The sequence below is a fragment of the Lethenteron reissneri genome, chromosome 15, assembly GCF_015708825.2.
Source record: "Lethenteron reissneri isolate LAM-NWPU_2019-01 chromosome 15, ASM1570882v1, whole genome shotgun sequence".
NCBI lineage: Eukaryota > Metazoa > Chordata > Hyperoartia > Petromyzontiformes > Petromyzontidae > Lethenteron > Lethenteron reissneri.
The window spans coordinates 1506921-1531009 of record NC_083793.1 but is presented as its reverse complement, the minus strand read 5'-3'; the positions used below and the strand labels follow the sequence as shown (position 1 = coordinate 1531009).

At 50.3% G+C, this 24089-nt stretch overlaps 1 protein-coding gene across 12 annotated transcripts in view; it reads left to right on the top strand.

The window, feature by feature from the left end:
- Positions 1 to 24089, top strand: part of LOC133342575 (forkhead box protein P1-like) — a 397236-nt gene that overhangs the window by 335837 nt on the left and 37310 nt on the right. For 10 of the 12 annotated variants that reach the window (XM_061551765.1, XM_061551773.1, XM_061551771.1 and 7 more), the window contains 3 exons: positions 1636 to 1846; positions 6520 to 6623; positions 7001 to 7102. In XM_061551765.1, the coding sequence (XP_061407749.1) occupies positions 1636 to 1846; positions 6520 to 6623; positions 7001 to 7102 (417 nt within the window). The remainder of the gene's footprint in view (positions 1 to 1635; positions 1847 to 6519; positions 6624 to 7000; positions 7103 to 24089) is intronic. The other 2 variants (XM_061551770.1, XM_061551768.1) reach the window with 1 other exon arrangement.

The window sequence follows — 24089 nt, the reverse complement described above, 5'->3', positions numbered from 1 at the left end:
CCAGTGCGCTGACCCTGCAACGCATATAAATACATTTTTTTAAATGGTTCGGTGCCCTTGATGTGATTTTTTGTTGAGCTTTCTGAGATCTTTGCGGGTAATAGGTCATGTGCTTCATTCCAAATTGTTTATATTTGTTCACACACACAGTACATATATAAAGACAATATACATGGACCTCAAGTTAGCCTATACAGCATGGCACCAAGTGCTTTTAGCACTAAGCACCTATTATGTACACATTCACATATGCACTCGCATGCATGCATGCATACACTCAATACACACTCAAACGCACTCACATTCAAAAACAAAGATCCCCGTATAGCCTTTAACAGGCTGTTGTGACAAGTGCTGTTAGCGAGTACCTATGAAGGCCGGCACGGGCACACTCGGGGGTGGGTGGCCAGCACCACGCCTGGGCGCCTTTGTCTCCCCAGTGCCCATGTCGACCTAGGGGAGGCCCCAGGACCAGTTCAAATATTAGCCACTGTTATTGATCGTTAGTGGGAATCGAACTCGGCTCGCCGGGGCCATAACCACTGCACTACTGCTCATTCACAGACTCGCTCAACAAATGCACTTTTACACATTCACTCACCCCCAGAATCGATCGGTGAGAGTCCCCGGACAAGTTCAGATGCCATGTGGCACGAATGCTTTTCACGGCTGGGAATAGAACCTGGCCACATGCATTTAGCAATTGACTTTATACATCCTTCCTACATCTGGCCCTCTCCAAAAAAACCTCTAAAGGTACATTTTGTACACATCCAATCAGCCACACGGCCTTCTGGGAGTGATTTTTTTTTTCTGAAGCATTGGTTTAGTACGTAGCAGCATACTGTGGACCAGTTTAGACATTTAGTGTCTCATCATCAGCAGAGTCGAGCCTGCCTTATAAGACAGTTTGGTCATCATCTCCTACACTCGCAGAGCATATGAAGTTGTCAGTGCCCTCCCACCTTTGTCTGCCCGGGGATGATGTTCACACACTGCACCACATATCAAGTTATGGGTGAGTCGACTTTAAGAGCCCAGGATCGGTTCTGTAATCATTTTTCGATTAATTCAAACAATCTAAATTAAACAAATATTTGACCAGGTAAGGTCCACTCAGCTATGTAGCTCTTTTCCAGAAGCAACCTTACCACAAATGAAGGCTCAACGAAGTGGCTTATCACGTGGCAATTTCTAGCAGCCAAATTTTCTTTAACGCATGTTTCAAAATTTGGAGAAAAAAACTGGAGGATCCGGAGAAAAATCCACACGACCACGAGGAGAATATGAAAACTTCAAATAGCAGGCGTCGGGATCTAATCCAAGACCTCCTGCATAGCAGGCGAGGTAGTTAACATCTCGCCACGCTAGGGGCAGGGATAATGACACGTGCAACTTGTGTGTGACGTCAGTCAATAGAACACAGAACGCAGCGTCACCGTGTCACCTTTACGCGTCTCGACGTCGGCTGCCCGCCACGGCTTGCGCGGTGGAAAAGCGAACGCCGTGCTCCCTGACCCACGCTGGCACGGCTCGATTGTGCGAGTGGAAAAGAGAGGCACAAGCTCGTGCTCGGGTTTACTCACGCGCGCGCGCAACGATAACGCCCCCCGCCTTGCGATGTCTTTGCCGCAGCTGAACCTGGTGTCGAGCGCCACTCTGGCCAAGAGCACCCCCGAGTCTCCGTCCCAGGGCATGCTGCCTCACCCGGCCAGCACCCCGACCGCCACGTCCGTCATCACGGCGCTCCCGCCGGGCCCCCCCATGCTGCACACGCCCGGCCTGCACGCCATGGGCCCCATTCGCCGGCGCCACTCGGACAAGTACAACCTGCCCGTGTCATCAGGTGAGAGCGCTTCTGTTGCTGCTGCACCACTGATGATTATCCTGCAGATTTTGGTGGTGATGATGATGATGCCGGTGATGGTGGTTGCGATCGCAAAGCCAGCAACGGTTACGACGATCCCCCCCAATGGCGGTAGCCGTGGCAGCGGTTGGCGACGTTGACAGCTGCTTGTGGAAAAATATATCCCATCGCCTTTGTAACCCACCCTGTGCCCGGCTCCACCAGAGCTACCCCGGCGCCTCTCCCGCTTTCGTTCCCGAACGCGCGTTAGCGCGGGAGACCCAGACAGGTGTGAACGCGTGAAGGCCTCTTTCCACTCCCCCACCCCACCATCATCACTTGCAAATGAATCCCACCACACTTAACCTCGATACCGCCGGAGCTGTTGGCCCGCCACTCACGCCGCTGCGACGTGCTTGCCGACGGGAGCTCCGTGGAGGGCCGCGATAAAAACGCTCATCCGTCCGCGGGAGCCAAGAGGGAGAGATATTAAAAGAAAAAGCTGAAGGCAACCATTGGAGCTGATTTTCTCTGGCACTGACGTAGCATTGTGTTGGAGAGCACCAAATTTCGATGCGCACAAAAGAAAAGATGACTTGTATGTGTGTACATACGCAAACTCTTTTCACTGTGGTGCTCCAACCATTGCACCGCACAACCGGATTGCCGTATGTATGTATGGTGAACTTCTGTCGCGCCGTACGTAGCCACCCAGTTTAATCGGAGGTGCCGGAGAAGGACAAGAAACTAAACGGAAAAATAACTTCTGAAGATTACACAAAGAGGTACGACTCCCTGTTCGTGTCTACGCTGTGTTCGTGCGTGACTGTGCGTGTGTGCGTGACTGTGTGCGTATACTCCTTGCCCAACTTCGTGCATGACTGTGTGTGCGTGCGTGACTGTGCGTGCGTATACTCCTTGCCCAACTTCGTGCGTGACTGCGTGCGTGACTGTGCGTGCGTGCGTGACTGTGTGTGCGTATACTCCTTGCCCAACTTCGTGCGTGACTGTGTGTGCGTGCGTGACTGTGCGTGCGTATACTCCTTGCCCAACTTCGTGCGTGACTGCGTGCGTGACTGCGTGCGTGACTGCGTGCGTGACTGCGTGCGTGATTGCGTGCGTGACTGCGTGTGCGTGTGCGACGTCGCACAGCGGCACAGGGCGACCTGAAAGCAACAAACGATGAAGTCCCTCACAGTGGCACCCTGACGCAGCTGGACAATGCATTCTCATCAGAGCTGCGGAAACCTCAAATCCAAACTCCCACCCCCCCCCCCCCCCCCCCGTTTTGCTTTATTAAACGTGTTGGGATGAATGTTGTTACCAAGCACCTATTAATGCCAGCACGACGCGCTTTGGTGGTGGTATAACAAACATCCCTGCTCGGCCGCCTTTGTCTCCCTCGTGCTCTGATGCTCCACGCACCACAGCCAGCACTCATTTAAAGCTGAGTGAACTTAGCCGAAGCGTACGACAGGTTTCGATGCCACTTGCCGTTGCGTTGGAACCTCGGTCCTGCCGGGCTTCCGCAGTCGGGGGCGATGTTGCTACCTGTGTAATCCAAATGGAATAATTTGCAGGTAAATTTTGATAGCATCGGTATAAGGCACATGATTGATTTTATTAATGGTTGGCAATCGAACTTACTTAAATAGCCTGGTTCGTAGTGCAGATCGCTAAGCGCTGCACCACCACACCCCACATACATCATCCCCCTTATAATCCGTATATGCAGAAGACGAAGATCCCCCAGATAGCTTGAAGAGACTGTTTGGGCAAGTGCTGTTAGCGAGCACCTGTGAAGGCCGGCACGGCACGCGACAGAGTGTGTGTGTGTGCGCGTGCGTACAGCCCGGGTGTCAATCCACTGCTGGATGAGGGCCTCCCCAATGCCGTTGCGGGCGGTGAGGGTTTTCTGAGCATACTTCACCGCGCTGGTGGGTGCGGGTTGGCAGAGAGGGGAGTGCAGAAGACACGGTGGATGTTCCTTCACTGCCCTCTACTGCCCACGACACCTCCTGCACCTGGCATTTGTGTGCCTGGTGGTTGCCCATCCAAGCGCTACACAGGCTCAACCCTGCTTAGCTTCCGAAGTCTGACTCGATCTCGGGGTGGGGAGGATGGGGACGTTCCAGATTTGTGAAAAAGAGCTTCATAGCTCATCAGATTTCTCCAGGATAAATTAAGATTCGGATTCTGAGATGATTTGGCAACATTCGAAAGGTGTAGTAACAACGGAGAATAATTGTATCGGCTGATGTGTTAATTGCACTATATCACATCAGTCACGAATGCCAATGTGTTAATATGCATGCCTAGGTTGCCCTCACTCTATGCGGTAGATGCGTTCCAAAACAAGGGCACGCAAAGCGAAAGAGCACGGGGAGACAGCTGTCTGCCGAGTAATGCACACAGCACACACAGTACACACACAGCGCACACACAATACACACAGTACACACACAGCGCACACACAATACACACAGTACATACAGTACACACAAGGTACACACACAGTACACACACAGCGCACACACAATACACACAGTACACACACAGCGCACACACAATACACACAGTACACACACAGTACACACAAGGTACACACACAGTACACACACAGTACACACACGGTATACACACAGTACACACACAAGGTACACACAGTACACACACAGTACACACAGTACACACAAGGTACACACAAGGTACACACACAGTACACACACAGTACACACAGTACACACAAGGTACACACAAGGTACACACACAGTACACACACAGTGCACACAATACACAAAGTACACACAAGGTACACACACAGTACACACACAATACACAAAGTACACAAACATTACACACAAGGTACACACACAGTACACACACAACACACACGGTGCACACACAGTACACACAAGGTCCACACAGTACACACACAACACACACGGTACACACACAGTACACACACGGTACACGCACAGTACACACAAGGTACACACACAGTACACACACAACACACACGGTACACACACAGTACACACACGGTACACACACGGTACACACACAGTGCACACACGGTACACACACAGTACACACACGGTACACACACGGTACACACACAGTACACACACGGTACACACACGGTACACACACGACACACGACACACAAAGTACACACACAGTACACACACAACACACAAGGTACACACACAGTACACACACAACACACACGGTACACACACATGACACACACAACACACACAGTACACACACAGTACACACCCAATACACAGTACACACACGGTACACACACATGACACACGACACACAAAGTACACACACGGTACACGCACGATGTTGTCCCACGTCCGACCGCATAGCCGCACGCGAGAGAATTCAAAGCGCATACTGGGGTGACTTTAGCGTCGGGCCAGGGTTCGCGCCAACTGATCCGGCATCGATCCGAAGAAGACCACCGTACAAAAGAGCAAACATCGCGCAAACAACGAGCGCTCGCTCGCGTCAACCCTCCGAGCCGCTTTGAGACGTAATCTGTTCACCGTTTCGAGCTCTCGCTCGGAGACGAACAAACGACGGTGGCGAGTCGCGGCCACGGCAATCGGTTTAACCGCCCCGTGTCGCGCACGAAGGCGATGCCGATCGGCTTGACCACCCCGTGTTGCTCACGAAGGCGACCGCGATCGGTTTAACCGCTGCCCTCGGCACCGCAAAGCCAAGAAGGGGTGGAGGGGCACCACCTCCGATGTGGCACTGTCGGCTGCGCCATCGTGCGCGAGACCGTGTGCCGAACAACGTGCCCGCACGCTCGTATTTATTTGCGCTAATTAGGCGCAATTGTAAACACCGTGTCACATTACGTTGCGTTGCAATTAGGCATTTGAAATGATAACGTGCCGTATGCATGTTTTTTCGTAAAAAAAAAATCTTGAACGAAAACACGCGCTGTTGTCATTGTTTACCATGTCGGTGAAAGATTTGCCTTGTTCACGCATAAATGCATACATATATATTAAGCATTTGCTACGAATTAATGTGTATATACTGTGGAAGGATTTCTTTTTTACTGATAAAATATATAGTTCTAAACCAATGGTTAATTGAAATGGGATTCATACTTTTAAAAATGTGTAGTGATTTAAAACAAAATGTAATCTCGATCGTCATCATATAATTGCATTTTCCATCATAATCATGACGATCATATAATGGCTATTACTGTGATCATAAGATATATTGGTGAGAAAAATGAATAAAACATCAAAATCATGGAAACCTAACATTTAATGGAACCATAAATGAATTCTCATCATCAAAGTCTGTTACCATGTTGATCATCAAGACATACTTTTTTAATTCTTTGCGCACAATGGATCTCATCGTCACCACCATCATAATGAGAAACAATGGATATCATCGCCACCATCATTATAATCTTGGCATAGAATGGATCTCACCATCACCATCATCATCTTTACATACAATGGACTTCATCATCACCATCATCTTTACACACAATGGGTCTCGTCGTCACGACCCATCATCACCGAACGCGAGAGCAGCACCGCGGTTCCTGCGCGCGCGACCACTGTTCTCCTGTGCCCTGTGTGCTCAGCCACGGTTTCTGTGTGTACAATCGGGATGGTGTTTCGCAGCCACGCTGCATGTGATTGTCGCAACAGAGCTCGCACAGAACCAGGAGTTCTACCAGAATGCCGAGGTCCGGCCGCCCTTCACGTACGCGTCCCTAATCAGGCAGGTGCGTATCGCCCGCATATGCAAATTTTGCTCTTTGAAACGCGTTTGTGGGTAAAAGCAGACACTTAAAAACAATGAGTTGTGATGGCTCGCTCTATCCGGGCCTTCTCAAATGCACTCGGGTCATTACGGGCGCCGTTATTAAGTGCGAGTCTGCCTCCCCGGAATGTAATAATGAGACAGTGATTATGAATTTTTGATGTGCCCTTTACGTTCGCGCGATGTTGAGCGCCGTGGTGAAGGCGTTGAGAGGTAAAAACGCGGCACGCGCGCGGCGCGCCTGCCTTTCCCTTCTCGCCTCGCTCTTCCCTCCTCCTCCTCCCTACTCCTCCTCTACCTCCTCCTCCCGCCTCCCCCCCCGCCCCCGTCTTTCCATAGGCCATCGTAGAATCTCCGGACAAGCAGCTCACCCTCAATGAGATCTACAACTGGTTCACCCGGAGATTTGCGTACTTCCGGCACAACGCCGCCACGTGGAAGGTAGCGCGCACACACGTCCCAAAGCGTTCGCCTGGGGCCCTCTGATTAGCACGGTTGGCTACGTATGGCGCGAAAGAAGTTCAACGTACGTGCGGCCCCACAGCGGGGACTACAGAGGGTGGGATAAGGGGCTCCCACGCGGCATTCTGCCCCGGGCCTCCGGGAATCTTTGGGTGGCCCTGCTGATGAGAAGAGAAGTGTAGAGGGTTTGCCGCAAATTGGCGACACTTTGCTTTAAGATCCATCATAATCGTACCGTCCAATTAGGAATATCTTTGCAAATTTTTGTAATTTTTATTTATTTATGTACAGCCAAATTGCTTTATGAAATAACAAAAATGAACGTTCGCAATGATGCAGTAATTAAAGTTTTTTTTATCACTATTACCCATTAAAGTAGTGCTTTGTCATGCAGATTTTTGGATGGCTTGACAGCATGAGCTTATGTGCTTTAGATTTCGAAGTTGCAATGGTTGGAAGACCTACGGATTATTATGATGATGTGTGGACTGCAGTTGGATAACTCTGAAGTTATCTTTATTCACACTGGAAGTACTGTACATCAAAGCACAGAAGCAAGAGGATAAAAAATGTGAAATGCACTCGCAAGCTTCAGGGAAACTTATTTCGCGAAAATGGGCAACTCGGTATTTTTTATATTTTAATATCACATCGCATTGTGAAGAATGACTCAATGGCGGCGGTGGTGGGGGGGGGTTGGTGGACTGTGCGGGGATTATCTCTGTGACAGCCCCGGTGTCGATGGTGGCGGGAGCAGAGATGTGTTTGCGGGAAGCAGTATAGCAAGCGGGTTGCCGGCCCGTTCTCGTGGATCTTTGAGCGCTAGTCCGACAACTCTCACTGCCTTGTGAGTGTCTCGGGAGAGTCAATGGCTAAGGGAGTAAACCCCAACAGAAAATCAGAAGTGGGGCCCCTTAAGTGGTTTTGTGATGAACAGCGGCACATTCCCGGCACACCCTGCAGCCAAACTGGTACCAAACGTCGTGCTACGCACTCCTTTGGACCTCACCAGCAAGGTCGAGGGGGGGGGGATCCTGATGCATGAGCAACCCAGGATTTCCAGAGTAACCTGCCCGGGCTTTGCGCCAACAAGAGGTGCAAACATGGGGAGAGGGAGAAGACACTCCTCCTCGGCCACCTAATCGTGGCCAAGAAACACGGATGGCAGCAGTCACGAGTTATAAGCTCACTTTGGATTGGCGTTAAAAATGGGCGCCACGGGTTGCCATCGTCGGTGGGAGGATTCATTGCACCCCAATGGATAGCGCCCGCCTCAAGCTGGGCAGCCCCCGGCCAATAAGGTGCTTTCCCGCCACAGCTCACCTGCTCCAATGGGTGCTTGGAGCTTATGGTTCATCACCAGACACGTGGCCTGCAACACCTGCACCAGACAAAGGCAAAACAAAAGGAAAGAAGGTACCAGCCATTCATTTTGCAAGCTGGAATGCACGTGCAATGTCTTCTGGACTCTCCGAAGATCTATTGCAGATTGAGGACATCCGCAAGACTGCAGTTATCGACAGGGAGCTGGCGAGACTCCACGTGGATATTGCAGCGCTGCAGGAGACCCGGCTTGCTGGCAGTGGCTCACTACGAGAGAGTGACTACACTTCCTACTGGCAAGGCAAACAGCAGAACGAACCAAGGCAACATGTTTGTTGGGTTCGCCGTCAAAAACACACTCCTCGGCATGATAGAACCACCAACCGCAGGCTCCGAGCGGATTCTGCTCATGAGACTGCTCACTGCTTCTGGCCATGTAAACATCCTGAGTATCTACGCCCCAACACTCTACTCACCTCCGGAGATTCATGACCAGTTCTATGAAGAGCTTCACAATATTATTCGCAACATCCCCAGCTCTGAGCACATGCTTCTGTTGGGAGACTTCAATTGAAGGGTTGGGGCTGACCACGACGTGTGACCCCTGTGCCTTGGCTATCACAGCATCGGAAGATGAATGCCAGTGGCCAAAGACTACTGGAGCTCTGCTCATACCACAATCTCTGTATCACAAACTCATTTTTTCTCATAAAACCATGCCATAAAGTATCATGGAGACATCCAAGGTCTCTTAATTGGCACCAACTGGACCTTGTCATCACCCCACGAGCCCTCCTCAACTCACTACTCATCACACGCAGCTACCGCAGTGCAGTCTGTGACATCGATCACTCACTGGGATCCAGCAAGGTCAGACTACGCCCCAACAAGATACACCGCCTCAAACACAAGTGCTATCTACGCATCAACTCTGCCAAAACCTCCCTCCCAGATATCACTCAATCATTCCAACACTGCCTTGAGCAGTCCCTACACAACACACCAGATGGAAGCGTGGAGACAAAGTGAGCGTACATCAGAGACGCCATCTTCAATGTAGCCATCAATACCTTCGGCAAGCAGACAAGGCAGAACACAGACTGGTTTGAGGAACACCTGGCTATATTGGAACCCATACTCCAAGCCAAGGACATGGCGTTGCTGAAGTACAAGCAAGTCCCAAGTACAGGATCATGAAGGGCTCTGATAGCTGCCCGCAGTGCGGCTCAAACGACTGCCAGACGCTGTGCCAACAACTACTGGCTGAACCTCAGCAGTAGGATCCAACTCGCCTCTAACACTGGTAATATCCGTGCCATGTATGAAGGCATCCAGACAGCCTTTGGTCCAAACATCAAGAGGACTGCCCCCCTTAAATCCAGCACAGGGGCCATCATCACTGATAAACAAGAGCAAATGGCCAGGTGGATAGAACACTACTCAGAGCTCTACTCATGAGACAACGGTGTGTCAAAAGCTGCCCTTGCTGTTGTAAAGCCCCTACCAACGAAACATGAACTGGACAATGTTCCAGTCTTGAAGGAACTTGACAACGCCATCAACTCACTAGCCAGCGGCAAGTCCCCGGGACAGGACGGCATCACACCTGAGGTACTGAAATGTGTGAAACCCGCCATCCTCACAAAACTCCATGAACTTATCTGCCAGTGCTGGGAAGAAGGAGCAATGCCTCAAGACATGAAAGACTCCAACATCAGGAGGACTATATAAAAACAAGGGTGACCGTGGGGACTGCAAGAACTACCGCGGCATCTCTCTGCTGAGCGTCGTGGGGAAAACCTTTTCCCGTGTGGTCCTCAGCAGGTTACAGATACTAGCTGAGAGGACGTATCCTGAGGCTCAGTGCGGCTTCAGAGCAGGAAGGTCCACGATTGGCATGCTCTTCTCCTTGCGTCAGCTACAGGAGAAATGTCGAGAACAGTGAATGTCCAGTACTTGGCATTCATTGGTCTTACAAAGGTCTTTGACCTCATCGGTAGGGGAGGCATCTTCAAACTCCTCAAAGTGATCGGCTGCCCACCGAAGCTGCTGGCAGTCATCTCCTCTTTCCATGACAACATGAAAGGAACAATACAGCACAGCGGCACCACCTCAGAGGAATTTCCCATACTCAGCGGTGTTAAGCAGGGGTGCGTGCTGGCCCCAACACTGTTTGGCATCTTTTTCTCACTTATGCTCACACATGCCTTTGGGACAGCAGAAGAGGGAGTCTTTCTCCATACAAGATCTGATGGAAAACTCTTCAACCTTGGTCGTCTCAGATCCAAAACCAAAGTCCGCAATGTCCTCATCAGAGAACTCCTATTTGCTGATGATGCCGCGCTGACAGCTCACACAGAACAAGGTCTGCAGACACTCATCGACCACCTTGCCAATGCCTGCAACAACTTTGGCCTGACAATCAGTCTGAAAAAGACCAATGTCATGGGCCAGGATGTCAGGACACCCCTTCTATAAACATTGGCAGCTACACCCTGGAAGTCGTTCAGGACTTCACCTACTTGGGTTCCACCATCACCTGCAATTTGCCCCTCGTCACAGAGATTTACGAGCGCATTGAGAAGGCGTCTACAGGAATGTTCAGGTTGACCTAAAGAGTGGGGGAGAACAAATCTCTCACCCTCAACACCAAAGTGCAGGTGTATCGGGCCTGCGTCCTTAGCACCCTCCTCTATGGGTCTGAGTCCTGGGCAACATACGCCCATCAAGAACATCGATCAAATACATTCCACCTCCGATGTCTCAGGGGCATCCTCGGTATCAGATGGCGAGATCGCATTCCCAACACCTCAGCCCTCAACTTGGCCAACCCCTGAGATGGCTTGGACACGTGTGCTGCATGCAGGATGGCAGAATACCCAAGGATGTCTTGTACGGCGAGCTGGCATCAGGCACACGGGCCACTGGTCGCCCAGTCCTGCGCTTCAAAGATGTCTGTAAACGGGACATGAAGAGCTGCGACATCAACCCAGGTGACTGGGAGAAAAGTGCCGGCGACCGACTCAGCTGGCAGCAGGCTGTGAAAACAGGCCTCAGGAGAGGCGAGGAGAAAATACACACTTCCTGGCAGACCAAGAGGGAGCGATGTAAAGAAAAAGCAACAAATACCTCTGGAGCTGCCACCGCATTCACTTGCAATTGCTGTGGAAAGGATTGCCACTCCAGGATTGGCATACTAAGTCATTCTAGGCGCTACAAAACATACTGCTGACTTCGTAAGGCACAAAATAATTGTCTCTCGAGATACACAGGCCTATTGATGAGTCCGGCAACACGTTTCTTCGTGTACATCGCTCTTGGAATTGGCCAGGCCATCCCAAGTGGGATGCGTCTTGAAAACGATTCTCGAGATGCGCGAGTAAGCCTCGTCGTTCTTACACTTTCGCCCTCCCTGTTCACACGGAGGAATTTCACTGAGACCCGTACGTGCGACGATGCTCCGAGACTGAAAAAGTGGCACGTTTCCTACGTGATTTATAATTGTGTATTTGTGTAAGTGACGCGAGCGTGCAACTTGTCTGCAATAAATATAACAGTGCACCACGCATTTGCGGGGCCGTGATGATTTCTGGGTGGGTGAAATGTTGGATTTACATCTTGTTTTTATTTCCCAGGGCGTAAGTAATTCCCTTTGTATTTATCTCTTTTCCCGGACTCATAAACTAGTCTGACTTAGTGTACACATGGCAGCTCCCACTGATGTGCTTACATTCTGCCGCAGAATCACAGCCTATTGAAAATAAACAAAGCGTAATGACCAAGGGGGCTTGCTTTGTAGTCGTAAGGCATTCTTGTTGCTGGATGGCAACGTTCAATTCGCCCTTTCACTCGCTTGAAGATGAAAATATATTACTAATAATTGGGATGTGGAGATGGAGGGTGGATATTGGTGGTGCGGTGTTACAGCTGTTAGTGTGCTGCGCTATGAACTCAAGAATTCAAGTTTTGATTCCCAGCCATGGCTATTATCAGTGGTGAGCTTATATCAGCACTGTATTGCCTCAACTGAGTCTCAAGATGCTTTATCTCAGGTGCCGGGTTAACCTCAACACCTCAGTGGCAGCGATACGTTCCGATACGTTCACGGCGTGACCACACAGTGGAGGCAAGGCAGCACAGTGGTTGGATCACACGGCTCATAATCTGAAGGTTCTGAGTTTCAATCCCAGTCAGGGTTCAACTTGGGCCATTATCTCTCTGCCCCAAAGGTCACAACCGTTGCCACTGTTTCGGAGAGTCTGGCACCTACCATAGGAATGCAGAATTTCTTCCACTGGCTCAGCACTGCCAATTTAGAGTGTAGTGCTGCCCCAAGCACGCTTGCTTATGGAGTCAAACGACATCGTCGTCATCATCATCATCAGCCATGGTCAATCCACTGCTGGATGAAGGTCTCTCCAAGAATGGAGACATATACTATCACAGAATGACAATACCCTTCTTACAAATCGTGTGAATGGTATTGACACTTATCGTGAGCTTGTTATTATTACCACTACACTAGTTTACACAGGAAGGCCTCAATGAGTCTCAAGACTGATTTTCAGGAGGCTCCTGCCAAGTTTTCACAGTGTGGCGAGGGGATGTGTCCGCTGTGTGCGATCCCTACTGAGTTATTTATAGTTACAATTTGAGCATTGGGATACTTACCCAGAGAACCCTGGGGAACCGCACGCAGAATGGGGGGGGGGGGGGGGGATCACACAGAGAGAGCAGCCCGGGTCGAGAATCGAACCCGTGTACTTGTTGCAGTGCGGCACGAGTATTGCCACTGCCGCCCGCATTACAACACATTATATTTTCACATTTACGGGATGGGAAATTCTTACGCTATAAATATGCAATTACTATATACTGCTTATTACAGACATATAGAAAAAAAGAAATTGAGGAAGAAATTAAATTGAAATGATTCTGAATATCGTGACATATTATTAATATCGTCTTTAATTAAGCTGTTGCCTTCTTTCTCCACTGTGCGTCAAACTCTTGAGCGAGGCTTCCCGCGCACATCCACCCCCCCGTTCCATTGCGCCGCAGCCTCATTGTCAAACTGCTTTTATCCTCTAACGCCGCAGCAAAGCGCTTTCATTCGGTGGCACTCTTCAGCACAACATTTCCCCGAGACTTCACCGCCACCACCGCTGCCACCGCCGCCACCGCCGCCACCGCCGCCACCACCGCCACCACCGCTCATTAAACAAAACTGGTGACCTCCGGGCCGGTGTGTTTCCACCGAAAGCCTTTCACAACATCTATTGGCGATTAAATGCCGGTAAGCATTCTCATTATCACTGTTTGCACTTCACGCTTATTCTTAAATGTCAACAGCAAAGAACCTGGCAGTGCTTGCATCGGCCGTGTGTGCACGCACGCGTGTACGTGCGTGCACGCGTGTATGTGTATGCGTACGCGCGTCTGTGTGTGTATGCTTACGCGTGTGTGCACGTGCGTGTACGTGTGTATGCGTACGCGCGTGTGTGTGTATGCGTACGCGTGTGTGCACGTGCGTGTACGCGTGTGTGTATGCGTGCGGGCATGTGTGCGAACACGTGTGTGTACGGTGCGCGCCTGTGCATGTGTACACGCACGTGTGTGTATATGCGCGTGCGCGCGTGTGTGTGTACGCGTGCGTGTACGCGCGCGTGTGTCCGTTCCTACACGTATAAATTCACATGCCCGGGTGCCCAAATTGCAATTCTCCAAGCTCATTTTCGCTTTTCCATCAAGCTCTCTGCTTCAGGAGGGGGGAGCAGCAGAAATAATTCTTTATGCTTCACCGTGACACGTCCCTAATTTGGTGCAATTAATAGCACAGTGCTGTTTGGAGGCTGGGAGGTTTCTGACACTGTAATTACACCTTAAGTGTTAGATCGCTGCGCCGACCACATTAGTTGAGAGTGATGGCTCCTCAGCCCTCATAAGCAGCTTCCTAATTAAGGGCAGCCAAGCTATCCTTGTTCTTAAGGAGGCAGCATAAGTCTGGCCCGGTTTATATGTAATATATATACAGTCTTGGAAGGAACTTAACCCTTTAATTCACCTGCACACACTTGCTTTAGATGTATGGGGGGGGGGGGCGGGGGGTACTTTGTGCGGTGGCACTGAAATGAACATTTCCCAAATGCCTAAATGCAGATCGCCCTCAATGTTGATACGTGTCTTTCGTGACTGCTACGCGTACGATTGAGTATCCGTGCGCGCGCGTGTGTTTAGAATGCAGCATATGGCATAAGTGATCCTGGTTATCGAAAATAGTGGTTGTCACTGCCATTTGACGATCCCAGCGACCCGCGTTGCATTCTTGACCACAGAAAACGCTCCCAATGGCCAATCGAATTTGGCTTGGGCCTCTCGTACGGCAGCTCATCCTAAAATGAGCATCCGGTTGAAGTGGGGTGCGGTCATCAATGAGCGCCGCCGGGGAGACGAAGGCAGCAGTGCACGCGCGGCTCTTACCCGCATCACCACCAGCAGCAGCAGCAACATCCTGCGCTGTGACAACCTTAACAGGGCGTTCCTGACTGCGCTTGCCCCATTATTCTCAAACGGCGTAATGGGAGATGTGTGCCTTTGTTGCTGCTGCGGCTGCTGCGCAGGTCGAACGCGGTCGCAGCGGACCGCGGTTAGTCCGGCGGCCTCGTGGGCCGTGGCGGCCTGTCGCGTCGAGACGCGATGCCGGCCGCACCACGTTGTACCTCGCGCCGTCGTTTTTAACTTCCGGCACAATTTAAATTTCTGAAACGCTGCCAGCCCTTTAAACGCTTTTGGGCAATTATAGGTGGAGCCACGGGAGGGAGGAGTGGGTGAGGGACAAAAAAAATCTAATAATTAAACGGCATGTGCCGGAGCTCGGATGATTGCCCCCATGGGGCTGTGGGGGTGGATCAGGAGAGAAGAATTTGTCAGGATGTGAGCACTCGGGAAGGAAGGGGATGGGAAGTGGGGTCGAGGGAGGGTGGGGGGGTGTCAAGGGAGACAAACAATACGAGGTGTGGTCTCATCCCGGCTTCAACTATCCGAGCCGCGTTCCTGCTCGCGCTTCGACGAGGCAGCGAGGAGGGGCCTTCCGTTCCCCCGTCCCCCTCCGATTGGCACGGTTGGCTTACGTGCGGCGCGAAAGAAGTTCTACGTTATCGCCGGGCCTCCCGGGGCAGGATTCGAGCCTCCGCCGCGCCGCACGATTCACACCGACAGAGCGAGGGGAGCCTGCGGAGCAGTGACTTGGAGGAGATGAAGCGCGACGCAAAATTCAATGCAGATCTTAAAACCACGAAATAAAATGCCACGGAAAACAAGAGTAAGACTTGTATAACCAGTGCAGAGGATGATGATGATGATAATGATTGATGATACGATACGATGCAGTTTTAATTTCACCAGGTCATTAGTGCGCTTGCTGTTTGTGCTGTTGGACCTCGTCTTATCGTGCAAGGTTCTCACACGGGCGCCACGTGGCACAGATGGGTGTAGTCTGCACTAGTTTCGCAAGAGCAGGCAATGTTGCTTCGTGGCTTCACCTTATTTGGTCAATTACCAAGTAATATTCAAATTTGGCATATATTTATTGTGACGTCAGCACAGTGTGTTCGTTTCAGTCACGGAAATCATTAATGTCCATAATAGAGTTTTTTGGGTTAGATCGCGTAAACATAATTGCGTGGTTAAACCCACCACCACCTGACACAGCCAATTAGTAAGGTTTGTCACTTAACAAAACCTACCAATTCGTTACTCGTGTAATGAGCGACTTCCGCGACACGTCGTGTAGAGGGTACTTATTCACACACGGGCACAACACAGGCCAACCTTATCTTCTCATTCTGAGTACAACACTTAGATGTTAGCGTCTCTACTGGCTACACACACGGTCGATCACACGGCGTGGTTCCACCCGTCCACTCTCGGCTCTGCCACTAGCTGGCGGGTGATGGAACCCCGCAGGAGATCTTCCACGTGGCCGGACGACGGAGAGAGATGGCGGCGAGTAGCGACGCAGTCCGGACCCAAGACTCCACACATGAACCCCGAGCCCTCGTCCGCCCCCGCTTATATCTCCCCAGGCGCGGCTAGGCTCCGCCTCTGGCCACGTCCTATTGTGGAAACTTCGAGCAGGTTCCCGGAGCATCTTGGCCAACCCCGCCCATTACCTTTGCCCCAGATATATCTCCCTTTCAGATTGGATGTTGTTTTTTGACGGTGCCTGTACCCGTGCTCCCCTCTTCTAGCCAGCAGGTGTCATCATGTCATTACACTAGTACAGCACACCGGTGTGTTGGAGAGAAAACCCACAACATTTACAATTCCAGTATAATGTTTCGCAGGAAATTTCAACCAGTGTAACACGTAGGCTTTCGCGACTGATATTTTGAATTACAACCAGCGTCATAAGGCGACAGCCAGAAGTAATGTCAAATTCTTTTTTTACATACAGTGCGTATTTTTGGGTTAATACACACCACAGTATTAACCAGGGCACACACTGGACTCGAACCACGAACCTCTGCCACAAGCGGCCATGTCACTGGCCTGCATCTTAAGACACTCTGCGAATCGAGCAGGTGTGAACATCTTTTTGTTTTACTTATACCCTTCTCTACAGCCGGGAATGATGGGCAGAATTCTAGACATCGCAGATGGAAACGAAAAGGCATTAAGCACAGAGTGCCGCAACAAGGACCCTCAGAGAAAGAGGCATCAGGAGAACCTTGAGCCTGGATGTGGATAGGGTGAGGGTCGCAACAGTAGGATAGGGTTGTCACCTGTCCTGGTTTTACGAGGATTGTCCTCTTTGTTTCCAGGTAGCTGTCCTAGATGATCTGCAGGTCTTCCCGGGATGTTAGAAGTGTGTCGGCTGTGTAATAATGCGCTGCTCAAGACGGTGCATCTACACAATATAGGTCTCCCCTCTCTCCCCGTTTCGCACGTTCACCGCCTGCTGCAGAGGTTCACCGTTGGAATCCAGCGGGCCGCCCTGATTAACACTGCAGTGTAATAACTAAAAATACTACGCAACCGTTCGCTTCACCGTTCAACGTTAAAGATCCTGTAATGTAATCCACAAGAGTAAACGATCAACTTGTTTTTTTTTTACCAGGTAAGGCCCAATGAGCTGTATAGCTCTTTTTCAAAACTGGCAACAAATTATAGCTCAACGAAGTGGCTTATCACATGGACATGTATAGCAGCCAAATACTCTAAACTGCTATTGATTCTAAATGTGCAGGGGAAAAACTGGACGACCCAGAGAAAAATCCATGCAATCACGGGGAGAACACGCAAACTTCAAATATACAGCAATTGCAGGGTCGGAATCAAACCCACAAGCTCCTGCATTCCAGGCGAGGGAGTTAACATCTCGCCACCGTGGAGGCCATTACGTGCTGGCATCACGGTACCAATTTGCCAAATTCGAAAAAATGACCTGCAAATCGGTCAACTGGGATTATTCTCAGAGGCAATAATCGCCGTCCACTGGCAGACCGATGCCCCCGGTTGTCATTTTCGCAAATGGAGACCCAATCCTGGCCTCTTGAGTTCTCATCACCTGGTTCACAAAGTAAACTTGAAACATTCTCCTTGTTCTATTATTTTCCCACGGTTTTGTATCTCAGAGGTGGCAACCGTGAGTGTGGGCAGACAGAGAAGTGTAGTTGATTCAGGATTCGATTGGAGAGCCGGTGAGTAGACGTAAATAAAATCAATACCTGCTGATTTCTGGTAATTCACACTTAAAAAATTGGGGCCATATGAATCGTTCAACTTAACAATGATAATGAAATCGGCTCGTGCGGCAGTGCTTTGCGGATTATTACATCGATGTCTCAGAGAGGCCTTCTTCCAGCCATGGGATTGATCGTGGCCGATGTTGATTTGGAGAGAAAAAAAACCCCCACGAATTACATTTCCATAATTTCCATTTTTACTACGCTGGAAAAATCATGCGACGATTCTACGTAATGCATTTTTCCTGGAAACTTTTACATTTTAAGAATGTGCGCTTATTAAAGGGTATATTTTATGTGGTTTAGGCAGGAGTGAAGGAAGAAGAAGAAGAAGAAATCCCCACCTATTTTATGATTTACAAAGGGCCTGCCTTGTGAAATCATTGTTCACGCTTTGCCATACCAAATCGCGTTCTTCTTTCATGCTGTCCAGGTGAAAATGTCAGCAGTAATGCAAATGACGTCCCTTCCCCAATTCGGCACATAACTCATTTCATATGTGCATCATGTAAGATAAACAGTACATTACTTCAAGACTATTTTCACCTCCATTGTTATCATTATTTGCATAAACGCCCTGCTGTCAATGCCGATAAGGCTGGCGACATTGTTTTGGGGGGCGGGGTGGAGTTACGGGACGTCTTATTTCATTCATTTCTCTCGAGTTAAGGAGGAAGAAGGCCTCCATCGCGGGTGGAACGCGTTCGGGAATCGCGCTTCTGCGTTCCACCGGCGTCACGTGACCGTCGCGCGTTCCCCGGACGGCCACGCCGTCCCTGCTGTTGCTGCTGTTGCTGCTGTTGCTGCAGTTGCTGCTGTTGCTGCTGTTGCTGCCGTTGCTGCTGTTGCTGCCGTTGCTGCCGTTGCTGCCGTTGCTGCTGTTGCTGCCGTTGCTGCCGTTGCTGCTGTTGCTGCGGGCCACGGCCGTGGCTCGCCGTGCGGCCCGCAGTGGGCATTACCTGGTAAAAATGAAAGTTTAGTTTGGTTTATGGTGGGCTGGGGCAGCACATGACGTCCGAGAGGACGCGAGCAGAGGAGATGGAGCAAAGAGATAGGCTCACGTGCAGGTGCTCCGGTCAGTTATTACTCAGCTTGGGGAGGATTTCTTCATCCAGCAGTAGATTTATTCTATGTATGTATGTTGAACATCATTTGCGCCGTACGTAGCCAACCGTGCTAATCAGAGGTGCGGGTGAAGGACAACAAACTAAACACAAAAAGCAGTTCTAAATAAATGAGTTTCCAATCGAGGTTGAAAGTTGCACTGCTCCAGTGGCTTCCTCATATGATGATGGGAGTTTATCTGTGTCGTGAGGTCCTATGGACAGACGATCCCCAGCCATGAAAATGTGGAGTTCATAATAACTGGCATGCGACCGCCACCACTCCTCACTCGGTTGGTCATGGACACACTGAAATTCTCTTATTTCAGGTGAGCTGCATTTCAGAGCTCCTGTATGAGTTTTACCTGCGGGGAAATCTATTTGCGCCCCCCCTCCCCCCCCCGATCTCGTCGCATCTAGAAACTCAATTCAGGTCGATCCTGGTTTGTGCTCGCGTGAGTGACCAACTTGTGCATACCAGGTGTTATAGGCGAACATCTTCAAGGGGGGCTGGGAGGCACCGGGGGAGTAACCTCCGATAAGGGCGGAAATGGAAAAACAAATTGGAGGTCATAAAACTCCCAAACCATCCCAATGAAAATTCCACAATTAAGGAATTTAATCCGGACATCACGTGTTTTAGGACCCATCGTGTGCTACGTTTTCATAAAGCCCGACTCCCGCACACGTTGGCGGAATTCACAAGCTGTTGACGACGGCGGTACGCAACGAGGCGTTCACACAGGGGTCTGTGACCGTAATAGCAATGTAGTACATTCGGTATTGGCGCTGTCATTTACGTAGCGCGATCACAAATGAAGGCGCTGCCGTGTTTCACAGACATGGTCGGCAGCAGTTTCACAACAGGGGGCGGTGTTGCTGATGTGTGAGTGGCAAACTTGTGCAATCTCAATTGAGTGATTTTCAAATTTGGCAAAATTTAATCCATGATGACACTGATACATAATGACCTACTCGGAGACCTTTTGAGGTCGACTGCGAAGGAGATGGCACACAGTGTACAGTCTAATGCACCCGCAGGGTTAACCAGGGGACCTGACAGATTCGAACCACGAAGCTTTGCAATGAGCGGCTGACGCGCTACCGCTGGCCCATGCCACCACCCCAACCATCCCTGCGAAATTTTAAAAAGCAGAGTGTAAACAAAAAAAACATTTTGATTTTACCAGGTAAGGCCCACGGAGCTATGTAGCTCTTTTTCAGAAGCAACCTGGCCACAAATGGTCACTCACCGAAGTGGCTTATCACGTGGATATTTATCGGAGCCAAATACTCTGAACGCGTGATGTTGATTCTAAATGTGAAGGGAAAAACCGGAGGAGCCGGAGAAAAAGCCACGCGACCGGGAGGAGAGAGACACGCAAGCTCAAAATATACAGGTGTCAAACCCACGATTTCCTGCATACCAGACGAGTCAGTTAACATCTCCTCGCCACCGTGGTGCCACACCGCCTGCTTGAGTCCCACCAGGGACATCGGTGTGGACAGATTGAAGTGAATTTGTTGGGCGGTGTCAACGCGAGTTTATTTTTTTTTTGCATTACAGTCTTCGTAAGGTTACTCATTAGACATCTGTATTCTTTGACAGGGATAGACTTGACTCTCCACCAAAGGAGGGGGTGGGACCGGATGTCTGCGTAGAAACACGCCCTGAATCAGAATAGATCTTCATTTTCGTTCCTTTATAAAGCGGAGTCTGGCACGATGGCAAGCCGACGTTCCCGGGGGAACGTCGGTCGCCGGGAATCGTGATGCCGCTGAGCTGCAGGCGTCAACCGAGTGCTTGGGAAACCTCGCAGCCACAGCAGAGGAGCATATGCTGGGCTCCTTGCTGTGAAGAGGCAATGCAGGCTTTCAAGAGAGAATGTCTCTCTTCTGGACAAATAACAGCAATTGAACGCAATCGGTCATTACACTGACCCTCCAGAGGAAAACATACATCCTATGTTAAAACCTTAATTTTCATCATGGCAAAAAGGTCACAAAGATATCATAGGTGGTGTTGATGCCAGTGTCCTGTCTTCATAGAAGAGAGATCAAAGGTCATTTCCTGAAATGTTGCCTATTGTTCTATTTAGTTTCTCTTTAGAGCAGCGCTGGTCGCGAGATGTTAACTACCTCACCTGGTATACAGGAGGTCGTGGGTTCGATCCTGACCCTGACGCCTGCTGCTGTATATTTGGAGTTTGAATGTTCTCCCCGTGGTCAAGTGGATTTTTCTCTGGGTCTTCCGGTTTTTCCCTCCACATTTAGAAATATGCTTTTAGAGTATTTGGTTGCGATACGTTTCCACGTGATAAGCCACTTCATTGAGCTATCATTTGTGGCCAGGTCGCTTCTGAAAAAGAGCTACATCGCTCAGTGGGCCTTACCTGGTCAAATAAAAAAAATAGTTTAGTTTATTGACATGTGTAGGTTCATTCCAGGCGGTGGTTATTTTGTACCGAATTTCACTTCGCGTTGTTTTCCCTACGCCTCTTTAGGCCCGAGGCTCCCACGCGAAACAGAGAGTGTCTCCCAAGGCCCCCCTCGTCTGGTTGCAAATAAATTATATTGCCTCTCATCAAATCGCAGAGGTTTCCATTCATGACCGGTAATGTATCATTCAGTCTCTGAAAGTACATTATATTAAGATGGTAATTTCGCAAATTGCATCGCTAATTGGCAATCAAGAATGTAAATGTTTTAAGAAATTAACCACATCGTTAGCGGTCGATGCAGCCAAGCACCTCTACGAAATCGTTGCAATGAATGCGACGTCACTGGTAGATCAGCGGTTTGCTGGATTGTGCGGAGGGGCATTTGGCTCTCCGTGGTAATGTGGAATTTTCACTTTTGGTTCAGAGGTGCCAATGGATCCGTGATACTTTGACTTAAAAAAAATGACATTCAGATGTTCCCCCAGGGCCAAGTCTTCTGGCCACATTTTGGCTCCGCGAATCTCGAGGCCTCGGCCACACCACTTGCATATGCAATAACGCGAGTGGCCGTGAGCTGACTCTCATTTGCATGGGGCTCGTCACCACGAGAAGCCTCAGGCAAGCAGATCAATCAAGTCACTCACACCCAGGTCAGACGCAATAACCACTCAGCCTCACTCGTATATATATATATATATATTTCTTTATTTATTTCCTTGTTAGACTTTTGCTTGCAGCCAAGGGGTAACTTGACATATGCAAATGATCGCGGGAAAGGTGGCACGGTGTGTTTGAGTGCTGCCGATGAATGGCACGCAGGACACTGTACGTGTCATCGCGTGCATCGTGTGGCATTAGGGGAAGGGGGGCCATGCAGTGGTTGGTGGTGGCTTTGGGGGGGGAGGGGAGGGGAGGGGTGGGGTGAGGTGGGGGGGGAGGTGGAAGAGAAAAGGTTTGCTGCAATCTTTGTGAACGTCGCTTCGCCCCCCCACCAGCCCCCCCCCACCAGCTCCCCCCCCCCCCCCACCAGCCCCCCCCCCCCCCCACCAGCCCCCCCCACTCATCTCTGCACCACCCCCACTGCTCCATCCCCCATCAAAGCAGCCTGCACAGGTTGTAAGTGGCATATTGAAAGGTTTCATGAAATATTATATGCAAATGAATATCCTTGAGCTATTGAAGCAAGGTCAGCGTCTGGTTTCTCTCCCAGGTCAGACGCTAAGCCGCGCATGGTATATTGCTTATGACGCTAAGCCTGGCCCGCAGTCCAGATTACAAGCTCTTATCAACGGTTAAGCACTGTAATCCCCAGACAGGTCATTTTGGCAAGCTGAGCAGATCAAAGATGGACACCCCCCCCCCCCCAAGTCTGTGTCGTTACCATGCGAGGCCGGATACGCGGCAGCAGCGGCGGCGGCGGCGGCGGTGCGCTGGGAAGATGCGGTGTGGCGGGGGGAGCGCGCGGTGTGAAGGGAAGGAGCTCGTTTTGACGAAGGTGTTCGTGAGATATGGAGACAACGCCACGCATCTGCCATTCACCCCCCCCCCCCCCCCGCCGCTTCCCGCTGTCTCGCGTGTGGAATTCCTCGCGCCCAGCGCTGCTTTGTTGAGCGCCGAAGTTTGACGATTTGTTCGGGTTATTCCCAGATTTAAAATATATATCACATCCCTCAGATAGCCGAGGGCTTCGATATTGCGGTCGACTAATTAATGCCGGTAACAGACGGATGGATCGGTTGTAAAAACGTAATGGGTTTATAATTTACAGAGCGTAACGGAGTTGCCGAATCTGAATCACCCAGTTGCTAAATCTATCGAAAAAACCTCGCAAAAATGTCGTTTGGTTCCAAATATTGTCACGTTCCAGCAGCATATAGAACGTTTGTCAATACGCACATTTAATGCTAGATACTGCAGCTATTCCAGTGATACCTCAGCTGGGCAGAGAGAAAGACCAATTAATACATCCTGAATGTCGTCAACGAGAGAAGAACCATGATGGGCGTCATCAGAGAGGAACTGGAATGGACACGTCCTTTAGAGGGGACGCTTTAATGATGATCAACGCTCTTCCTTCCGATATTAGGAAGCCACTGGAGCCAAATTTAGATTGAAAACTCATTTCTTCCGAACTGATTTTTGCGTTTAGTTTGTTGTCCTTTCCCCCACACCTCCGATTAGCACGGTTGGCTACGTATGGTGCGAAAGAAGTTCAACGTATATACATACATACAAAGTAGAAGGGAAGAGAATGAGAGTCAGGCCAGGGATTGGGATGCTGGGGGAGCTGAGGAAGAGGGGGCGATTGCGGGAATGAAGACGAGGTCAGAGGGCAGAAGGGGAGGATGGAGAC